This window comes from Pseudophryne corroboree, chromosome 10, assembly GCF_028390025.1.
Source record: "Pseudophryne corroboree isolate aPseCor3 chromosome 10, aPseCor3.hap2, whole genome shotgun sequence".
Classification (NCBI taxonomy): domain Eukaryota; kingdom Metazoa; phylum Chordata; class Amphibia; order Anura; family Myobatrachidae; genus Pseudophryne; species Pseudophryne corroboree.
The window spans coordinates 259,469,680-259,492,268 of NC_086453.1; the positions used below are offsets into that span (position 1 = coordinate 259,469,680).

The 22,589-nt window shown below is 43.5% G+C and overlaps 1 protein-coding gene across 2 annotated transcripts in view; it reads right to left on the reverse strand.

Moving 5' to 3' along the window:
- LOC134966465 (nicotinamide N-methyltransferase-like) overlaps window positions 1–22,589 on the reverse strand; it is an 85,036-nt gene that overhangs the window by 22,541 nt on the left and 39,906 nt on the right. The window contains exon 2 of one of the 2 annotated variants that reach the window (XM_063943227.1): window positions 17,701–17,763. The exons of the other annotated variant lie outside the window; for it this stretch is intronic. Coding sequence (XP_063799297.1) covers window positions 17,701–17,763 — 63 coding nt within the window. The remainder of the gene's footprint in view (window positions 1–17,700; window positions 17,764–22,589) is intronic. 2 annotated transcript variants of the gene reach the window in all.

Genomic DNA, 22,589 nt, shown 5'->3' on the forward strand with positions numbered 1-22,589 from the left:
TTACCATGGAAATTATATGGAAATATAAGTATTTACAGGAAGATTTATATTTAATTATTAGAGGCCATAGCTTGCCGATTCACTAAGGATGTATGCACAGTAAAAAATATCTGGGTAAAATAGACACTATTAGTGGTGGTGGTATGAATCTATAATGTCACTGAGTGGTTTGCACTTCATGAATTGTAGTGTTATGGTTGTTAGAATATATTAGAACACATGGGTTTGTTTGTTTGTTTGTTTGTTTGTTTGTTTGTTTACTTGATGTTTTTGAGAGAGATATGAGTATGATATTGAAGAGTAATACATATGAAAATTGAGTGACATGTGTGTTTGTATATATATATATATATATATATGTCACTAAAGATGACACACACACACACACACACACACACACACACACACACACACACACACACACACACACACCCTTCTACATATTATATATTGTAGTTGGATTTACCATGACTTCACTGGAAAATACTGTGGATGTGTTGTGTTTATATACACACTATATCAAAAAGTTAATCACCTTTTATTCATGCACTTATTATCATGCACAAAAAGTGGGGTAGGAGTTACTTGTATACTATTTCTTTAGGAACACCATAAAATATTAAAAATCTTCAAGAAATTTAAAATGTAAAATATAAAATATATGATTCTTTGAAAATTATAGGTGAATGCCATCTGTTGTAAAAATTAGATCCATTAGCACTCTATAAAGGTATACTTTCAGCTCATATAATAATATAGAATGAAAACTAAAAATATTAGAAAACACAACTATTTAAAACATATGAAAAGTATATTATGTACTTGCATCATGTGATAGAGTGATCTTTAATCTTAATCTAAATACACATCTTCATTAGGTTTCCCAATAAACAATGACTTAATAAAATGGATAAATCAGATCATGTTGAATGATGAAAAATCAAGAGAACCAATAGAAACAGGGGGAGGGGTATATAAACCCGGTAAGAGTGACATTCGGGTTGATGCCCTGACAAAGCCTCTGTGAAACGTGTGTTGGCATTTTCAGAGACTGCTATATACTATTAAGAACCACTGCAATTGATATTCAAAAATGCATTTATATACGTATGCCTGTGTCACTGTTCCGGCACATGTACCGCTGAGAAATAACTGGGGCAGTGAGGGTGCCTGTATAACAACAAGCTGTATGCTGCGGTCGGTCCCGGAGCGGCTAGTGCGGTGTGAGCAATAGAGCAATAGAGAAATAGCCGGCCACGCTTAGTAGCTAACCTGTAGCCGCTACACGTGGTGGGCCCTAATTCCGAGTTGTTCGCTCGCTAGCTGCTTTTAGCAGCATTGCACACACTAGGCCGCCATCCTCTGGGAGTGTATCTTAGCTTAGCAGAATTGCGAACGAAAGATTAGCAGAACAGCTAATAAATAATTCTTTGCAGTTTCTGAGTAGCTCCAGACCTACTCACAGATTGCGATCAGCTCAATCTGTTTAGTTCATGGTTTGACATCACAAACACGCACTGCGTTCGGCCAGCCACTCCCCCATTTCTCCAGACACTCCCGCGTTTTTCCCTGGCACGCCTGCGTTTTTTAGCACACTCCCGGAAAACGCTCAGTTACCACCCAGAAACGCCCCTTTCCTGTCAATCACTCACCGATCAGCAGTGCGACTGAAAAGCGCTGCAGAATCCACAGAAAATCTACTACGTTTTTTGTTAAATAACTAAGCGCATGCGCTCCTGCGTGCCTTGCGCATGCACATTTTGCAACAAATCGCCGCATAGCGAAAATCGGCAACGAGCGAACAACTCAGAATGACCCCCGTGGTCCGGAATACGGACAGTGAGATACGTGATCATAGTGCAGAAGCGTCCTAAGAAGATGCCAGCATCTGTCAAAATAACTTACACTGTACTACTGATATGAGATGCATATAAAACATTGATAAACGGATGCACACCAGTATATATAATATATGTGTTTGCTGATGTCTTAATGTTTATGAATGGCTAAATATAATCATAAGGTGCGGTGTCACAAGTGGTTCCACTGGACACCTGCACGGTGATTTATAGCAATATAGAACTAAATACAGCATAATACTAAGATAATTATATATGCATCTGTTAGTGTAATAAGAGAAATCATTGATTGTATCCATACAATGTCAGTTAAGAATCACACATGCACTTGAAAAAATAGTTTATTGTAACACACAAAAAGCAATATAGTATTGAAGCGTGATATTGAGAACTCTTCATAAAGAGAAAGTGAGATTTCCTGGAAATCTAAGGGTAATTTAATCAAGTAATGGCAGGATCTTATTAAAGAAACATGGATAAATAGACGCACACCAGTGTATAATATACATGTGTTTGCTGAAGTCTTAATGTTTATGAATGGCTAAGTATAATCATTAGACTCAGTGTCATACGTGGTCCCATTGGACACCTGCACAGTGATTCATAGCAACATAGAACAAAACACAGCATAATTCCAACAATATTAGGATAACTGTATGTGCATCTGTGAGTGTAATAAGAGAAATCATTGATTGTATCCATATAATGTCAGGAAAGAATCACACAGGTACTTGAAAATATAGTTTATTGTAACATACAAAAAGCAACATAGTATTGAAGTGTGATATTGTGAACTCTTTATAAAGAGAAAGTGAGATTTCCTGGGAACAAAAGGGTAATTTAACCAAAGTAATGCCAGGATCTCATCAAGAAACAATGGCCCTCATTCCGAGTTGATCGCTCACTAGCTACTTTTAGCAGCCGTGCAAGCGCATTGTCGCTGCCCATGGGGGAGTGTATTTTCGCTTTGCAGAAGTGCGAATGCCTGTGCAGCCGCGCGGCAGCAAACACATTTTGTGCAGAACAAGACCAGCCCTGTAGTTATTTATTCTGTGCGATTATTACTGCGACGAGTGACACGGTAATGACGTCAGAAACCTGCCCAGCAAAAGCCCGGCCACGCGTGCGTTTTTCCAAACACTCACAGAAAACAGTCAGTTGCCAGCCAGAAACTCCTACTTCCTGTCAATCTCCTTGCGTTCGGCTGTGCAATTGGAATCATTGCTAGACTCAGTGCAAAACCACAAAGGACTTCGTACCCGTATGATGCGCATGCGCATTGAGGTGCATCCGCATACGCAGATTAGCCATTTTTTTAACTGATCGCTACGCAGCGAACAACAGCAGCTAGCTATCAACTCGGAATGAGGGCCTATATTAGCAGTGGGGGCTATAACTGCCTTTAGTAGGAGAGAGATCTCTAGAAGTTAAAAAGCAGTCTCTGGATAATTATATTTTAAATCCACAATTTTCTAAACTTTTTTCACTTTCTTTAAATTGTTTTTAATATTTCATAAAGGCTGAAGTATTTTTAATGGTTAAAATAAAAGATATGTTTTATTTATAAATTTGTTATTTGCAAGGTTCTCTGTGCACCCAAAAAATGGCTTATTTTTCTATGTATTAGTGCGTTAGCCTTATACTTGTTTGATACTTTAAATTAAGTAGCATACTTGCCAAATCACACTGGCTCAGTAATCTTGGATCCAGAATGTTTGCAGTTAACTAACTCTGTTTTGCTAAAAACATTCACATTAATTATTAAATAATCTTCAGGGGAAAAAAATGACAAAAAAAACATAGTAAGGGTGGACTAGAAATCAGCACCTGTAAAGCGTATTACATTGTTTGAAACAGCTTTTAACATTTCTTATGATCAAGTGTTCAGCTACAAGATAGTTATTACACTTTGAAAAAGTACTCCACGGAAGGATGAAACACATCTTAGCTAGACACATCTAGCACTGTGGGTGAAACTAAAGCATCTTCCCCAGGGCCGTAACTAGGTGTGTGGCAGAGTGGGCTCCACACATAGCGCTGCAGGGTAGGGGGCACTGTTGGCCGCACTTGTTAATTATGAATTATTTAATTACTTTCACTTGTAGCTTCTCCTTTTTTGAAGCCCGGTATCTCTTGACCGCCTCTGTCTCCTACCCCCATCTCTTTTGTCACTAATACTTATACACATTCATGGTCTTGACTTGATAGCTCTTTTTTGTTCAGTCTCACTAAACTTTATAACATTTCAGGAATCTGATGTGCCCTGGATTCGAACCCATAGCCTATGACATTGCAGCGGGACACTCTATTAATTCAGCTATCTGCCCTTGCATAGAAAGCAAGAGAATTCCAAGTTAGAGAGTTTTAACTATTTGAAGCTTATCTTGTATTTTGTGAAGGGACAATCAGCATTGTGGCTGGGCAGATCTATGTAGTGTGTGGCTGCAAGGGATTGGCTGTATGGCTACACATTGCATTGATCTGCTCGATTATGGTGCTTGTTATTTTTTTATGGGGTACAGTTAGCTTCATATACAGATATAGCTACACTCATCCAGCGGCTAGGGTGATCCGGCACCTAGCTGCACCGAGGAAGACGCTCCCATTCATGTGAATGGGGTGCATGCACGTCCAGACACGAACGCACCCTGCGATCACCGGGGCAGACTGTAGCCACAACAAATGTGGCTACATCTGTAGTAGTTACAAATCTCATAGTTTTCATGATGGATCAAGTGGCTCGGTTGGTGGAGTGTTTGGCTGGGATGCAGCAGGTTGTGGGTTTGAGTACTGGATGTGGCAGTATATTGAAAAGTGTGGGGCATTGTGGCTGAATGGCGGCAAGTTCTCGGGCTGAGTGAATGAATGTGGTATAGAGAGGATTTGTGTCCAAATCCATTTTCTTGCAGCATTCTATTGGAAAAATTGTGTGTGTGTGTGTGTGTGTGTGTGTGTGTGTGTGTGTGTGTGTGTGTGTGTGTGTGTGTGTGGGGGGGTCTAGTCACGGCTCTCTCCAGTTTCCTGTGGAACATCTGTGTCAGATACATGGCAACTACTATTCTGATAAAAACAAAAGCAATAGAAAGTGCTGCCAGACTGTGTATAAAAAAAGGCTTTTTTTTATTATTTATTATTCCTTTCTATAACATCCTAAAATAGGAATTTTTATATTTCACACATAAACTCCAATATGGTTTTAACACGTAATATGCAGCAGTTGTTATAAAAAGCATATATTCTTATTTTATTCCTCCAAGCTCCAGAGATCAGATTAGATCAAATAGATTCAGTTATACTAACAGCCTCTGCTGAGCCTGGACAAATAACAACATATTTGTTGCAACTTGTTTCCTAACAAAGCATAACTACAGGGGGCATATCTACTGGGGGCATAACTATTGGTGGTATATCTACAGGAGGCATATCTACTGGGGCCATAACTACAGGGGGCATAACTACAGAGGGCATTACTACAGCGGGAATGTCTACTGGGGCATAACTATAGGAAGCATAACTACTGGGAGCATATCTACAGGGGCATAACTACTGGGGGCATAACTACAGGGGGCAATACTACATGGGGGCATTACCACTGGGGGCACTACTAATGAGGCATTGCATAGGGGTACTTCATATGGGGCATCACTTCTAGGGACATAAGGGGCACTACTACTGGGGGCACTGCATAAGGGGCACTACCACTGTGGGCATTGTATAAGGGGCACTACTACTGTGGGCATTGTATAAGGGGCACTACTGCTGTGGGAATTATGTGTATTTGGGGTGCTACTACTGTGGGCTTTATGTATAATGGACACTAATGTGTGTCATAACATGAATAAGGGATACTACTAAGGGGTGTAATATAAATACGATTTTGCTACTGTGCGGTATAATTTGAACTGGGGATACTATTGGGTGACCATGCCCCTTTCTTTTTGAGACCATGCCCTTTTTGTGGCGCAGGCGCACAGGCGGTGGGGGGGAATGAGTTCCACCACCTCTCTAGGACAACTTTAAGCACTGCTTGCACTGACAAAAATTGTTAGGCTGACCTGCTGGCCATAATAATTGTATTACACGCCACTGTAGTACATTTGTGAGTTGCCCCAGACATTATAAGTAAGAGGGAAATTGTCCACAAGTGGTGCAAAATGGAATTGTCCTTAGGCCCTCTCCCCTACTCTTATGTTGTATAATAAATAGACATGCACAGTTTAACAAACAAAGCACTTCAGTGACAGGAACTTCCACTTTTCTGGTTGAAGTGTTTGGTTGTTTTGGCCCCTAAAAACTACTTTTGGAAGGGCTACCTCTGATCATTAATGAGTAGGTTGATGATGAGGGAGTTGGCGCTGGAGACTACAAGTGCTGGTCTAAACTGCTCTTAGCTGATACTGGACTGCTTATTGTTGTTTTTCAGAATTTTTCATAAATAACTTTATTTGAACTTGTTGCAATGATGTAACAAGTAGGAGGTGCCTGGATGATTAACTTCCCTACCTCTACTAACTTTGACCAAACAAGATGCCTTCACAAATGTTGTCAGCATTTAGATAAAAATAATTCCACACACAAGAGGTGGCTATTTTGGTCTTATGCCCAGGTATGACAATGTTCTTTTTTATCATGGGAAATAAATTCTGCCACTGATGGCTGACTTACTTTTACACAAACCACATCCTTATCATAAACACACAAATATCCCCTTCATCCTGTTCCACTTCCACAGACGGATCCTCTATTTCTATGTCACAATGTTTACTTGTACTGCTGCTCATCCACACATTTGCAGAGCATGTGGAAATGGTGGAAGGAGTCTTCTCTATGGGTCCAGTGTCAGAAATGTCAGACTCGCACATAGCACTCATGGACACCCTTAGACTCTCCTCAGTGATTTGTAAAGTTTGTGAACACATAGTTTGTTCTTCAGCCTTAGTTTTTTTTATCTGCACTGATTTGCCTGTTTTTTTCAAGTGACACCTCTACTAGACTCAGTAGTGAGACAGTGTTGCATCATTATATGAGGTTACAGAAGAAGATACTTGAATGTGTTTGGCCCCAGCTTCCACAATAGGTATTTATTCTAGTGCATGAAACAGCCTTAGCACTAGCAGGACCACCACCTGCCAACAAAGGCCATGACCTGAGTATTTCCTTGCCACTGCATGTGGTGTATAACATGTAGGCCATTTTAAGTTTTTTCACAGTAAATTTTCCCTTTAGGGTTGATGTTTTCTTTAGCATTGTCAAATATTGTTTAGATTTCAGGTGCCCTTTCTTAAACCTTGTGTCCTCTAGAACACCTTTAGTAGATGTTGAAGTACTATCATGACTGGCAACAGCCACAACACTAGTACTGGGTTGCTGCTCCTGCTCTACTATTGATTGATCCATATCAACTCACAGTGCTTTTTGTAATGGCGGTGCCTAATGAACGTTAGTTTTTTTATCACATTGCATGAACCTGAACAAACACAAGTTGTATAGTTTTACACATTGCGTCTCACAGCACTTCTAGTAATGGTACCTAATGAATGCACCTAATGAATGCTATTTTTTAACACAGCTCTGTAGCTCACAGTCCACAGTTCCTCTTTGTTTTTATTTTTTTTAATGACAGTGCCCCTTTAAAATAAACACAATCCTCGTAATGGCATTTTTTAAATGACGCTTAATGGCTTTAAGTTGTTACAGCAATCACATCATAGTGCTCTAGCTTCTGTCCAAGTAGTCCTAAAATCCTCCTAATGACATTTAGTGCCTCTGAGTGCTGCAGCCCACAGTCCCAAAATGACACAATGCCCCTAACATCCTATACTGACTTTGACAGCAATTGATATTGGGAACCCACCATTGATGGCAGTTTTTGCAGCTGTGGGCATATCTACTGGGGGCATAACTACAGGGGGCCTATCTACTGGGTGCATATCTACAGGGGCATAACTACAGGGGGCAGTAGCAGATCCAGGGGGGGGCACGCGGGCCCGTGCCCCCCCTGTCATGTCTGGCACTTAAAAAAAAAAAGTAGTCCCTTGAAAAAAGAAGCGGCGGCGCAGTTCACTGGCGCCCGCCGCGATGAAGGGCCCAGTGGCAGCGGCAGCAGTAATGAGTCAGAGTGACTCATTACAGTACGCTGCAGGCAGCCGGCTGTAGTAAAGCCGGAAGTCTCTGAGGAGAGGGGAGGCTTTCCCCTTCTCTCTCCTCCCCTCCTCTACGGTCCAGCCACAAGCGACATGCGACTGACCGGCAGCCGCTGGTGCTTGGCGGGCCGCACATGAATCAGGCAGGCGACTCGGCAGCACCCACAAAGTCAGTGAGAGGGCTTCAGGACAGGGAAGTGGGCAGCAGTGCCAGCACTGACTATCTTCTCTGGTGCAGCCACATAAATAGATTCATATATGTATATATGTATGTGTATGTATATATATATATATATACACACACACACACACACACACACACACACACACACACACACACACATACTGTTTGTGTGTATGTATATATATATATATATATATACTGTATATACACACATACAGTTTGTGTGTGTGTGTGTGTGTATATATATATATATATATGCACTTGTACTTTATTGATTTTTAGATAGGATATATTAGGCTGTTTGCTGGGTTCAGTAGCCCCTGCCTCCCCCCCCTCTCTCTCTCTCTCTCCCCCTCTCTCTCCCCCCCCCCTCTCACGCTTTCTCGTTCCCTCTCCTCTCAGTTATTGTGTTAAGCTTCCATGTTTTCTTCTGTCTGTTTTCCCAGCGATACTTTCCCTTCATGTCTCTGTAAACTTCACTACAAATGTCTCACTACTCCCTCCTACTCCTACAGAGACCTTAGGAACCCAGTGCCTCTCCCTGTCCCCCTCTCCTTGTTACCCACTGCCACCTCCCCCTGGCATCACCCACTTTTTCCTCATCACCCTTTCCTCGGTGTTACCCACACTGCCTCTCATTGTCACCCTCTCTCTGTCACCCACTGCCTCTCCGTCTTCCACTATGTCTCCTACACCCACTGCCTCACCCTCTTCCTCTCCCCTGCGTCACTATAAACCCATCACCCTCTCTCTCCTGTTACCCTCTGCCACTCCAAAGTGTCACCCTCTTCCCGTCTTCTGAATATGACATTCCCTTTGAGGCCATGACCCTTGTTGCTAGGTCATGCCCTTGTTGTGAGGCCACGCGCACCTTCATGGGACCGCACGCCGAAGGCGTTCATAAGGTCCCCCCCCTGTCATTTTTTCCTGGATCCACGCCTGACAGGGGGCATATCTACTGGGGGCATATCTACAGGGGGAATAACTACCTTACACAGCTTTGTAGTCCAGGAACTCTTTGGGAGATGTACTAAGACTTGGAGTGAGATAAAGTGGAAAGAGATAGAGGAAGAGATGCATCATCACTTGGAGAATGAGAAAATGGAGAGAAAAAAAGTACCAGCCAGTCAGCTACTAACTGCCATGTCTCAGGCTGTGTTCGAAAAATTACAGTTAGGAGCTGGCTGGCTGGTACTTTTTCTCTTAATTTTATCGCTCTCCATGCGATAATGCACCTCACCCAGAGGATCAGCCAATCAGCTACTAAGTGCGATGTTAAAATTTGTATTTCAAAAAAGTTACAGTAGGAGCGGATTGGTTGGTGTCTCCGCTTTATTACTCTCTGAGGCTTAGTACATCTGCCCCTCTATCTGGATGCTGGAAACATGTTATAATTACTAGCCTTCTCCTAGCACCCAGATGTTGAACAGAAGTGGTCAGTCATTATATTGTGAGATCTAGGTTTACAGGAACAGGCTTCCTTATTTCTAAGTCTTCAACTAACTTTTAAATATTGTACTTTAATACTATAGCTAGGTCCCAGTAAACAGAGCCATAACTAGATATTTTGGTGCCCTGTACCAGAAAGAGAATCAGTGCCACCATCCCCATATTTAAAATTGGGACAGTGCGCACCTTTGGTGTCCATCAAAAATATAGCAGCAAGGTTTCAAGGGAAAGGGTTGTGACCACAAGAAGAGTACCAATTTACATTATATCTCATAATAGTGTCCATTATTCACATTACACAAGACAGAAGTACCCCTTATACATGTTATGCCAGATAGAGCCCCTTATATACGTTACGCCATGTAGAGCCCCTTATACACATTAAGGCCGGTAGAGCCCCTTATACACATTACACCAGGCATAGTACCTTATACACATTACACTAGGTAGTGCCCCTTTTGCACATTACGCCAGGTGAAGCCCCTATGACTCATTCCTACTCATTATTCCTCTCCCCATACAGTGAAAAGTGTGATACAGAGAAAGTATGTGTGTCTCACTCACTCACAGCAGCGCTGGAGCGTTTTATGATCCGCTCCTGAACCCACCACTCGGCTTCTCATAGTGGCTGCATGAGAGTAGCTCTGGGACCCGACACTCGGCTTCTCACACTGGCTGCATGAGAGCAGCTGCGAACCTGACACTTGGCTTCTCACACTGGCTGCATGAGAGAAGCTCCAGGACCCGCCACTTGGACTGACCAGTGCTGCCTGCTGTATCGTTCACAGCAGGCAGCGCTGCAGCTGTCACCTACAATGCAGATAGAGCCAGCCAATCGGGGACAGTGCAAGCGGTGTGCCCTCACGAAAACTGGGCAGTGTTCAAGGCACATACCTACTTACAGCTCTGTTAGTCAACAATAAATAAAGATTGTTGTTTAAACAGATTTCATTGTTCCTTGTGCGCTGCCATAAAAAACAGGATTTTTACCTACCGGTAAATCCTTTTCTCGTTGTCCGTAGAGGATGCTGGGGTCCACATTAGTACCATGGGGTATAGACGGGTCCACTAGGGGCCACTGGCACTTTAAGCGTTCGAGAGTGTGGGCTGGCTCCTCCCTCTATGCCCCTCCTACCAGACTCAGTCTAGAAACTGTGCCCGAGGAGACGGACAACTTCGAGAGAAGGATATTACAAAGATAATGGCGAGATTCACACCAGCTCTCACACACAAGGCAAACCAAGCAAACCAACTTGAAAAATCAGCAATGGTTGACAATATTACTTAACCAAGTAACAAAACAGTACTTAACCAAGAACTAAGCAGTACAGAACTAAGTAACCACTGCAGGATCACGAAGCACTGGGCGGGCGCCCAGCATCCTCTACGGACTACGAGAAAAGGATTTACCAGTAGGTAATTAAAATCCTATTTTGTCTTACGTCCTAGAGGATGCTGGGGTCCACATTAGTACCATGGGGATGTATCAAAGCTCCCAGAATGGGAGGGAAAGCACGGAGGCACCTGCAGAACTGATTGACCAAACTCCAGGTCCTCGGAGGCCAAAATATTGAACTTGTAAAACTTTGCAAACGTGTTAGACGCAGACCAAGTAGCCGCTTGGCAAAGCTGTAAAGCCGAGACACCCCGGGCAGCCGCCCAGGAAGAACCCACCTTACGAGTAGAGTGGGCCTTAACAGACGTAGGACACAGCAATCCTGTCGTAGAATACGCATGCTGGATAGTGAATCTGATCCAGCGAGATATCGTCTGCTTAGAAGCAGGACACCCAAGTTTCTTGGGATCGTACAGGACAAACAGAGTCTGATTTTCTGTGACGAGCAATCTTCTTCACATAAATTTTCAGAGGCTTTACAACATCCAAGGACTTTGATGAAATTGAGGAGTCAGTAGCAACTGGCACTACAATAGTTTGGTTGATATGAAATGCCGACACAACCTTCGGAAGGAACTGCTGACGTGTCTGGAGCTCAGCCCTAACTTCATGGAAGATCAAGTAGGGGCTTTTACAAGATAAAGCCCCCAACTCCGACACACGTCTAGCAGAAGCTAAGGCCAACAATGTGACAGCCTTCCACGTGAGAAACTTGATCTTAACGTCTGGTAGAGGTTCGAACCAATCCGATTGGAGGAACTGTAACACTACGTTAAGATCCCAGGGCGCCATATGCGGCACAAAGGGAGGCTGGATGTGCAGAACCCCCTTCAGGAAAGTCTGAACCTCAGGGAGGGAAGCCAATTGTTTCAGGAAGAAAATGGATAGAGCCGAAATCTGGGCCCAACCTCAGGCCCATATCCACACATGCTTGCAGGAAGAGGAGAAACCGTCCCAGTTGAAACTCCACCATAGGAAACTTCTTGGACTCACACCAAGACACATATTTTTTCCAAATACGATGGTAATGTTTACACATTATTCCTTTACTAGCCTGTATCAGGGTAGGAATAACCTTGGTCGGAATGCCCTTCTGAGCTAATGTCTGGAATTCAATCTCCATGCCATCAAACGTAGCCATGGTAAGTCTTGATAAGCAAACGGCCCCTGCTGCAGCAGGTTCTCCTGAAGAGGAAGAGGCCTCGGCTCTTCCAGCAGTAGATCCAGAAGATCCGCGTACCAAGCTGTTCTTTGCCAGTCTGGAGCAATGAGGATTGCCTGAACTCTTGTTCTTCTTATGAGTTTTAGAATTCGTGGAATGAGCGTAAGATGGAGGAAACATGTACACCGATTGGAACACCCACGGAGTAACTAGGGCATCCACTGCCACGGCTTGCGGGTCCCTTGACCTGGAACAATACCTCTGAAGCTTCTTGTTGAGATGAGAGGCCATCATGTCTATTTGAGGTACACCCCAAAGATCTGTTACCTCTGTGAACACCTCCGGATGGAGTCCCTACTATCCTGGATGGAGATCGTGTCTGCTGAGGAAGTCCGCTTCCCAGTTGTCTACTCCCGGAATGAAGATTGCTGACAGCGCCAATGTGTGTATTTCTGCCCAGAGGATGATTCTTGTTACCTCTGACATTGCAGCTCTGCTCTTTGTTCTGCCCAGTCGATTTATGTAGGCCACAGTTGTTGCACTGTCCGAATGCATTTGAATGGCTCGATCTCGCAGAAGATGGGCCACTTGGAGACTGTTGTAGATGGCTCTTAGTTCCAGAATGTTTATTGGAAGGCTGGATTCCAGGCTTGACCACCTTCCTTGGGAGGTTTCGCCCTGTGTGACTGCGCCCCAGTCCCGGAGACTTGCATCCATGGTTAGAAGGATCCAGTCCTGAATCCCGAACCTGCAGCCCTCCAGAAGGTGAGTTAGTTGCAGGCACCAGAGGAGTGAAATCCTTGCTTTCAGCGACAGACGTATTCTCTGGTGCATTTGTAAATGAGATCCCGACCACTTGTCCAGGAGATCCAGTTGCAAGGACCGAGCATTAAACCTTCCATACTGTAGAGCCTCATAAGAGGCCACCATCTTTTCCAGAAGGCGAATGCACTGATTAACCGATACCCGGACTGGCTTCAGTACGACACGGACCATTGTTTGAATCACCGACGCTTTCTCCTCTGGCAGAAACACCCTCTGCACTTCCGTGTCGAGGATCATTCCCAGAAAAGACAACCTCCTTTTCGGCTCCAAATATGACTTTGGAAGGTTCAGGATCCAACCGTGTTCACTGAGCAAATGAGTCGTGAGAGCAATGGACTGCAACAACATCTCCTTGGAAAATGCCTTTATCAGCAGATCATCCAGATATGGGATTAGGTTCACCCCCTGTCTGCGGAGGAGAACCATCATCTCTGCCATCACCTATGTGAACACTCTCACTGCTGTAGATAGGCCGAATGGCAGCATCTGAAATTGATAGTGACTGTCTAACAGTGCAAATCTGAGGTAAGCCAGGTGCGGCAGCCAAATCAGAATGTGGAGGTACACATCCTTGATATCCAGGGATACTAGAAACTCTCCCTCCTCCAGACTGGAAATCACTGCTCTGAGAGACTCCATTTTGAATTTGAACACCTTCAGGTACGGGTTCAACGATTTTAAGTTCAAAATTAGTCTGACCGAACCATCCAGTTTCGGTACCACGAAAAGGTTTGAATAACAACCTTTGTTTTGCATATGAGGTGGAACTGGGACAATGACCTGTGACTTTTCCAATTTTAGGATGGCTTCCTGTAGTATATCCCTGTCTGTCAGCAAAGCTGGCAAGCCTGATATGAAGAATCAGTGAGGCAGGAGTTCTTGAAACTCCAGTCTGTACCCCTGGGAAACAATATCCTGTACCCAGGGATCCAGGCTGGGCGACAACCAGACGTGTTTAGCAAAGCTGGCAAGCCTGATATGAAGAATCAGTGAGGCAGGAGTTCTTGAAACTCCAGTCTGTACCCCTGGGAAACAATATCCTGTACCCAGGGATCCAGGCTGGGCGACAACCAGACGTGTTTGAAACGTCTGAGTCTCGCACCCACCAGCCCATCCTCCAGGCTTTGCGGTCTACGGTCATGCTGAGGATTTTGAGGAACCAGAGAAAGGTCACTGGTCCTGGGAGCCTGCAGGTGCAGGCTTTTGGGATTTTGCACGACCACCTCTAAAGAAAGTGGTTGGAGGCTTGGACTTTTTTGCCTTAGCGGTCCAAAAGGACTGTGGCACAGCTGAAGAAAATGGTTTCTTCGTAGAAGGTGTAGCAGAGGGGAGGAAAGATGACTTACCCGCTGTTGCCGTGGAAATCCACGCATCCAACGCTACCCCAAATAGAGCCTGACCTGTGTAGGGTAGGTTCTCCACACTTCTCCTGGATTCCGTGTCTGCAGACCATTGGCGTAGCCAGAGTCCCCTGCGAGCTGAAACCGACATACAAGATATCCGTGCAGTCAGCGTACCCAGGTCCTTCATGGATTTCACCATGAAACCCACAGAATCCTGTATGTTACATAAAAACAATTCAATGTCACTTCTATCCATTGTATCCGGTTCTTTTAACGCGGTAGATCCAGGGACAGGTTAAGCCACCTTTTTAGTAGAGATGAGCGGGTTCGGTTCCTCGGAAACCGAACCCGCCCGAACTTCAGGTTTTTTTACACGGGTCCGAGCGACTCGGATCTTCCCGCCTTGCTCGGTTAACCCGAGCGCGCCCGAACGTCATCATCCCGCTGTCGGATTCTCGCGAGGCTCGGATTCTATCGCGAGGCTCGGATTCTATATAAGGAGCCGCGCGTCGCCGCCATTTTCACACGTGCATTGAGATTGATAGGGAGAGGACGTGGCTGGCGTCCTCTCCGTTTATAGAGAGTGAGACTAGAGTAGAGAGAGACACAGTATTATTTACTTTAGTAATTTTGGGGAGCATTAGGAGGAGTACTACTACTTGCTGAAGTGATAGTGTGACTGTATATCTGACTTGTGGGGGAGACAGTGGGGAGCAGTTAGAGTCTGAGAGCAGGAGTACATATTTTAACGTACAGTGCACACTTTTGCTGGCACTCTGCTGCCAGAGTGCCACACTGCCATTGTGACTGAAGGGTTAAATATGTTATATGAACTGTTATGGGCTTGAATAGATATACGTACCACTCTGTACAGGGTACCTTTATCTGTTCATACAATTCAAGGCCTGTCTGTGACTCCCTCTCAGGGGAGGGTTGCATTCCAGGCCAAAACTGTTATCTCTATTTCTGTTTGTGTTTCTAACTCTACTAGAGGTTTAAGACTTTGTAGAAAACCCATATATGGAAAACCGCCTGATGCACAAGCTTTTTCTATTCTGCCTGGTAACTACTAACGAGCCAATAAGAGTGTAACAACATGTCAGTTACACCCATGTACGTTGCCTTTATAAACCTTTGTTCCTTATAATAAAGCAGAGTAATTCTTAACCCTCCACTGTGTGTTGTCTGTATGGGGATAAGAATTGCTTTCACTGGTACCGGAGGTGGTTACATCGAGGAGGCACAAGAAGGGGTTAAATTCCCTTCAGCTGGGGGCTAGGTCCGGGATCTAGGTGATCGTCCCCTGCCCGGTAAGATAGAGAATTTTATTGTCTGTCTTTTCCGTTCAGGGATTGCGATTACTACTAGATATGAACTCATTCCGTGTTCCGGGAACACGTGACCAAAAATACAATCCAAGTCGGGGACTTGGCAGAAAAGAAACTTGTTTTCTTAAAGGCGCCGGGCGCCATATACAGGTATCAGGGATACCAATCTTTAAAGGCACAGGTATCAGGGATACCAGGACCAGGGGTCCACGAAATCTTTAAAAAGCAAAGGTATCAGGGATACCATAAGATGGACGAGAAGTCCAAATAACAACGCCTCCTCGATTTGATCACCTAAATGTTTGTATGTTTGTCTTATAAGTACTTATATTGGGGGTAATTCTGAGTTGATCGCAGCAGGAACTTTGTTTGCAGATGGGCAAAACCATGTGCACTGCAGGGGAGGTAGATATTACATGTGCAGACAGAGATAGATTTGGGTGTGGTGAGTTCAATCTGCAATCTAAATTGCAGTGTAAAAATAAAGCAGCCAGTATTTACCCTGCACAGAAACAAAATAACCCACCCAAATCTAACTCTCTCTGCAAATGTTATATCTGCCCCCCCTGCAGTGCACATGGTTTTGCCCAACTGCTAAAAAAAATTCCTGCTGCGATCAACTTGGAATTACCCCCATTGTAATTTTTTCTATTAAGGACACTCAGTGAACGGGTGGTAAGTGCACGGTCGCTGAGTGTCAGAGGGCATTGTTGTTTACAGTGATTTTAAGTACATTTGAAAGTTGATTTGTAACAAATAACATTGTCCACGATTGCAGAGATATTAATTTTACAGGTTGTAAGTGTACGTACATTTGGTATCACAAGTTGTGCTGTTATTCCTTATCTTTTGAACTCACCCTCCTCCCTCATGTGCTTATCCTTTCTTACTTTAATAATCTTCAGCTGCACCAAATCCAGCAGTCTTCTGCCACCTGATACTTATTCCAGTGTCATCTGCTGATGTAGCTATGTTTATTTACCCTGTACTTGTCCTATATTGTAGCCAACTGTAAGTTGCTGTTTTCTTGTTTGATTATTTGCTTATGTGCTCTGTGGTTGGGCGCTGCGGAGCCCTTGTGGCGCCATATAAATGAGGGATAGTGGTGATCTTCTCTGTTCTGTCTCTGGTAGTTTATGTAGGAATGTGTAATCCCACATGTTACCAATGATTTATGATCAGATCAGCCAAATGCATACATAGACTTGTTCCCCTTCCCTGTTATTTGTGAATTCTTTTAGAAATATATTGCGTGGGTGGGCAAGTATGGTGTACACGCATTATACGACACTGTGTTTGGAACAATCTATGTTTTGTTTTGTTTTATGATAAAGATTGTTATTAATTCAGTTTAGACACGTTAGTTACTTGTTGATAATATGAGATTAGATCAGAGTAAAGAGACTGAATACCCCCCTCCCCTCCCCTCCCGAAGGAGACCTGCAAAGAATGTGCTGCTCTGTCCCAGCAGCAGCAGTAGCTTGCAAACAGAAACCTAGTGAATCAGTAACAGAATTCTGGAAGTGATTTAAAAGTGTTGGTCAGAGGAGGCAGGTCTCACCCTAGTTAATACCACAACTTACTCATTTCTACATTTATAAACAACTTGTTGCCAACAGTGTCATTAACTGTAAAACAGAGTGTTTCCAGTTGGATCTCTGATAATTTTAAAGATTTTGAAAAACATTTATATGAAGAGAAAGCAGCAGGTTGTTTTGAAATGAGGAAATCTGTCAGTACAGGAACCCTCACCCCCAGCGGGACACCCCACAGAATAGGGGGCCCCCTGCACTTCCGAGCAGACGACATACATCCTGCTTTAATTGCGGCAAGGATGGACATTGGGCTAGGGACTGTCCTTAACCCTTAGCATACTTAAACAACCACTGCTGCCTGAACCTGCCCACACTAACAATACTCCCAGAGACGCCCCAAGGTTCCAAATTGACTGACAGGGACAGCCCCGCTGACGGGGCCCGGAGGAGAGTGTCCCGACTTTCATGCAGCTCACCGGTTACTGGAAGGACAGTGGAGCCACCACTAGTGTCCTGTGTAGGGACCAGTACCATGAATCCTAAAAGAAAAAATAGAAGGTCTTAGACCTATGGTACAGCAATTTTTAGAGCAAGGCATTCTTAGACATGTAGTATCCCCACTGCACACCAGTTAACCCTGTAGCAAAAGTAGATGGGACTATAAGGTTTGTGCAAGATCTTAGAGCAATTAATCAGCTAATTGTTCCCATTGCACCAATTGTACCTGATGTAAACTCACTCCTCTCAGCCATCCCTGTAGATGCTGCATTTTTTTCAGTGATTGATTTAAAAAATGCATTTTTCAGCATACCAGTGGACCCCCCAGACACAGTTACTTTTTGCTTTTTCTTTTGAGGGCAAGCAGTTAAAATGGTGCAGATTACCACAGGTATGTTTATTCACCTGTTGTGTATAGCATTGTACTCCAAGCCACATTGGCTCCCTGGCACCCCCCCTATGGTCCTGTCCTGCTACAGTATGCAGATGATCTGCTTCTCTGTAGTCAAACTGTTAAACTGGCTCTGTGAATGTGGACACAAAGTGTCAAAAGCAAAAATGCAATGGTGTAAAAAGCATGTTGATTATCTGGGTTTTGTACTCACAGAGGGAGAAAGGAAAATCAGTCCACAACGCATTCAGTCTGTATTGGGCCTGGTCACCCCAACTACTCAGAAGGAAATGTTATCCTTTCTGGGCATGATTAATTATTGCAGACAGTGGATATCTGATTGTTCCTAATATGACAATATCTTGAGACAAGCTACTCTCAACAACAAACCTAAACAGATTCAATGGTCACAAGAAATGTTAACTGCATATGAAAGTCTAAAATGTATGTTGGTAAAAAGTCCGGCACTGAGCCTCTCAAACTGTACTGCCGTTTCATTTATATGCAAGGGACAACTGTAAACCATGGCGGGGGTACTAACTCACATGGAGGCAAACTGCGCCCTGTGGTATTCCTGTGTCGGTCCAAGGTATGCCTGCCTGCCTCAGAGCACTGGCAGCTTGTGCAATGGTGGCTGAGATGGCAACTACACTCACCTTAGGTCACACAACAATTCTACACACAACACATGATGTAGTAGCAATACTTAACGGCTTGCATACACAGCATATGTCAGCCCAACGCCTTAGTGGGTATGCAGTCCTATTGCAAAGCAACCCATCCCTCATCATCAAATATGCAAACACGTCATCAGGCCCAGCACCCATTCTTAATGCACTCCGAGGACAAAAGGGTCCCCAAGATGACATACCTGACGACCATGACTGCTCAGCATCAATAGAATCAGAGACCTCCCCGAGATTAGACATGTCCCCTGTGCCAATACCCGGTTCAGATAATGTCTTTGTTGATGGCTCCTGTAGCAGACCAAATGACTCCACATACCAAGCAGGTTATGCCGTTGTGCGCCTGCCCAATGACATTCTTGAAGTAAAGCCCATACCTTACCAATCGGCACAGGCTGCAGAGCTCATAGCCCTTACCGAAGCCTGCCAAATGTACCAAAACAAACCTCCTCCATGCCACCACACTGCCCTCTGACATTGCAATTTTGCACTGTAGGGCCCATACTGGTGGCAGGGACGACATATCAGAAGGAAATGCCCTTGCTGACAGAACTGCCAAAGAAGCAGCTCTACAACCCATTGCCCAGTCCCATATGACTGTCATGACCCCCCCTGCCATTAATGATCAATATCTTATCACGGAACTACAGGCCACAGCCTCCAACAAGGATTTGGATGACTGGATATATCCTGTATTGCAGAAAAATCCCAAATTAGGATTAATCTGCAAAGAGGGGAAACCTTGTATACCCCAAACAAGTGCCCCTTTGTTCATTGTTCACTACCATGGGGTAGGACAAACTTAGGAAGGCCACAGGAGGTACCTTCCACAAATGGAAACAGGTCCTTCCCATTATCCTAGCAGAAATCAGAATGAAGACCCTAGGTTATTCACCCTTTGAAATACTTATGGGTAGGCCCTTCCCTACACCTTGGGCTAAGAAACCATTAATAGTACAGGAAGGTGATTTAGAATTTATAAAGGAAGAATATGTTAGGTCCCTTATAACGAAATTAGATGAAATTGAACACAAGGTTGTTTGAAAAAATCCTTCTAACCCATAGGAATCAACACATCCTTTTCAAGTCGGAGACAAAGTCGTTGTGAAGGTGCTCCCGAGGAATAAAGGTCCAGGAGATTTCACCTATGGTCCAGAGACGGAAGTCGTGGCAGTGACCAGGACGGCTGTCCTTACCGAAGAGGGGCCCACCTGGATTCATGCATCCCGAGTAAAGAAGGTACCCAGACCAGACCGTGAGGGAGATTCCAGAGAGGTACTAACGGGGGCAGACAGCCCTGACCTCCAACATGGAGAAGAGGACCCTTTTGCTGACAAAACAAACCCAGAATTCTACTCAAATATGGACTCTGATTACCCTACTTATACTTGCCTATCAGACACCCATATCCAGAACTGAAGTAGATATTACACAAACGAATGGACAAACCTCCCTATGGTATAATTCATCCAGCACTCATGTGGCCACATATACTGTAGAATATAAAGATTTTCTTTCAAACTATATGTGGAAAATTAGAGCAAATAGATAAGGTATAGGAACAGAAATTGTTTATGTTTGTGTTACCAGCAAGAATTGGGGAAAGAACTGTGATCATTGGGGTACCGTGGGATGGAACACTGGTATTGATTGGGGTCACAAACCCAGCGAGGCTTTAAGCAAGAAGGATAAAAATAACAAGTCCTTAATGATGGGGAAGTGGACATTATAGTCAAAAGATAATAACAGGGAATACAAACATTTCACCTAAAAGACATGTACGCCCTGCTCAAAATCTAACAAACCACGGCCCAACCCCATCATGCCTCACATAACTACATTCAAGGATATAATAGCCATAGATAACCCCACATTTAAAGACACTATGGCCATTGAGACTGGATTTTCTGATATTCATTTTTGGGTTGGAATGGATGAGATATAATGTAAAGAAGCATAATGTGAGCAATTGTTATGTATGTGGTAAATCTAGACCTCATTTAGGCACGGTCCCTTTAAATATCCCACTATCTCAAGAAAGCTGTTTTCTTTTTAGTCTCTACAATGATACAAAAACCAATGACAGTGATTGTGAAACATGGAAAAAGGAATACCCCATACTATCAAAGAACCCCAACCCAGGTAGCACAATAACCATATACCTAGGTAATTACACCTGCTATATATCAAACACTACCTCAGGGAAGGATTTAAAAATCTTTCCTCCAGGGTACTGTACAGAAAAAAAGAACTACCGTCTTAGTTAATCAAACTAAGTCTTTAGGTGACATTTATTACATCTGTGGAGATATGAAGCTAAGAACTAAATTAGACACTGCATGGAAAGGGGAATGCGTCCTTGCAAAAATAATTATGCCCCTCCACATTCTTCCAGATGATGAACAAATATCCCCTCCTGTTGTTTCCCCCAATAAAAGGAAGAGGGAACTCCCAGGAGGTAGTTTTTGATCCACATGTATATATTGATGCAATAGGGGTCCCAAGAGGGGTGCCAGACGAATTCAAAGCTAGAGATGAAGTAGCTGCAGGATTTGAATCCTTAATCCCCATAATAACTGCTAATAAAAATGTTGCATGGATTAATTGTATCTACTATAATCAGCAGAGATTTGTAAATGACACAAAAGATGCTCTTAAGGGTCTTTCTGAGCAACTAGAAGCCACTTCCCAGATGACATTCCAAAACCAAATGGCCCTTGATATGATACTAGCAAAAAAGGTGGTACTTGTGTTTACATTAGTAAGGTAGAAGGGTGTTGTACCTATATACCTGACAATACAGGCCCTAATGGTAAAGTTACCTTAGCCATAAAAAAAACTAGATGATTTATCCATAGAGCTAAAAAGGAATTCAGGTATTGATAACCCATGGAGCCAATACTTTGGTTGGTTTGAAAATTGGAAACAGGGTCTTGTTCAACTAGGAATCTACATATTGATTGTGATAGCAATTTCTTTGTGTTGTTTTCTTTTGCATTATACCCTGCTGCAGAAAACTCGCCACAAAAGGTATTGAAAACTCGCTTATGTATGAAGCTGACCCTTACAATCCCTCCTAATTCCCCTGCAGCCTATAAGCAATACCTAACTGAATATAGAAATAAAAAGCTCTATGAAAAGAATCATGTTATATAAATATATGATTCTAAGAGGGGATTGAAGGGTTAAATATGTTATATGAACTGTTATGGGCTTGAATAGATATACGTACCACTCTGTACAGGGTACCTTTATCTGTTCATACAATTCAAGGCCTGTCTGTGACTCCCTCTCAGGGGAGGGTTGCATTCCAGGCCAAAACTGTTATCTCTATTTCTGTTTGTGTTTCTAACTCTACTAGAGGTTTAAGACTTTGTAGAAAACCCATATATGGAAAACCGCCTGATGCACAAGCTTTTTCTATTCTGCCTGGTAACTACTAACGAGCCAATAAGAGTGTAACAACATGTCAGTTACACCCATGTACGTTGCCTTTATAAACCTTTGTTCTTTATAATAAAGCAGAGTAATTCTTAACCCTCCACTGTGTGTTGTCTGTATGGGGATAAGAATTGCTTTCACTGGTACCGGAGGTGGTTACATCGAGGAGGCACAAGAAGGGGTTAAATTCCCTTCAGTGACCACACTGACCACCAGTATATATTGTGATTGTCTGCTTAGGAGTACTACTTGCAAGTTGCTGATAGTGTGACCAGTGACCTGACCACCAGTTTAATTAATCACCACCAGTTTAATATATATATATATATATATATATATATATAATTGT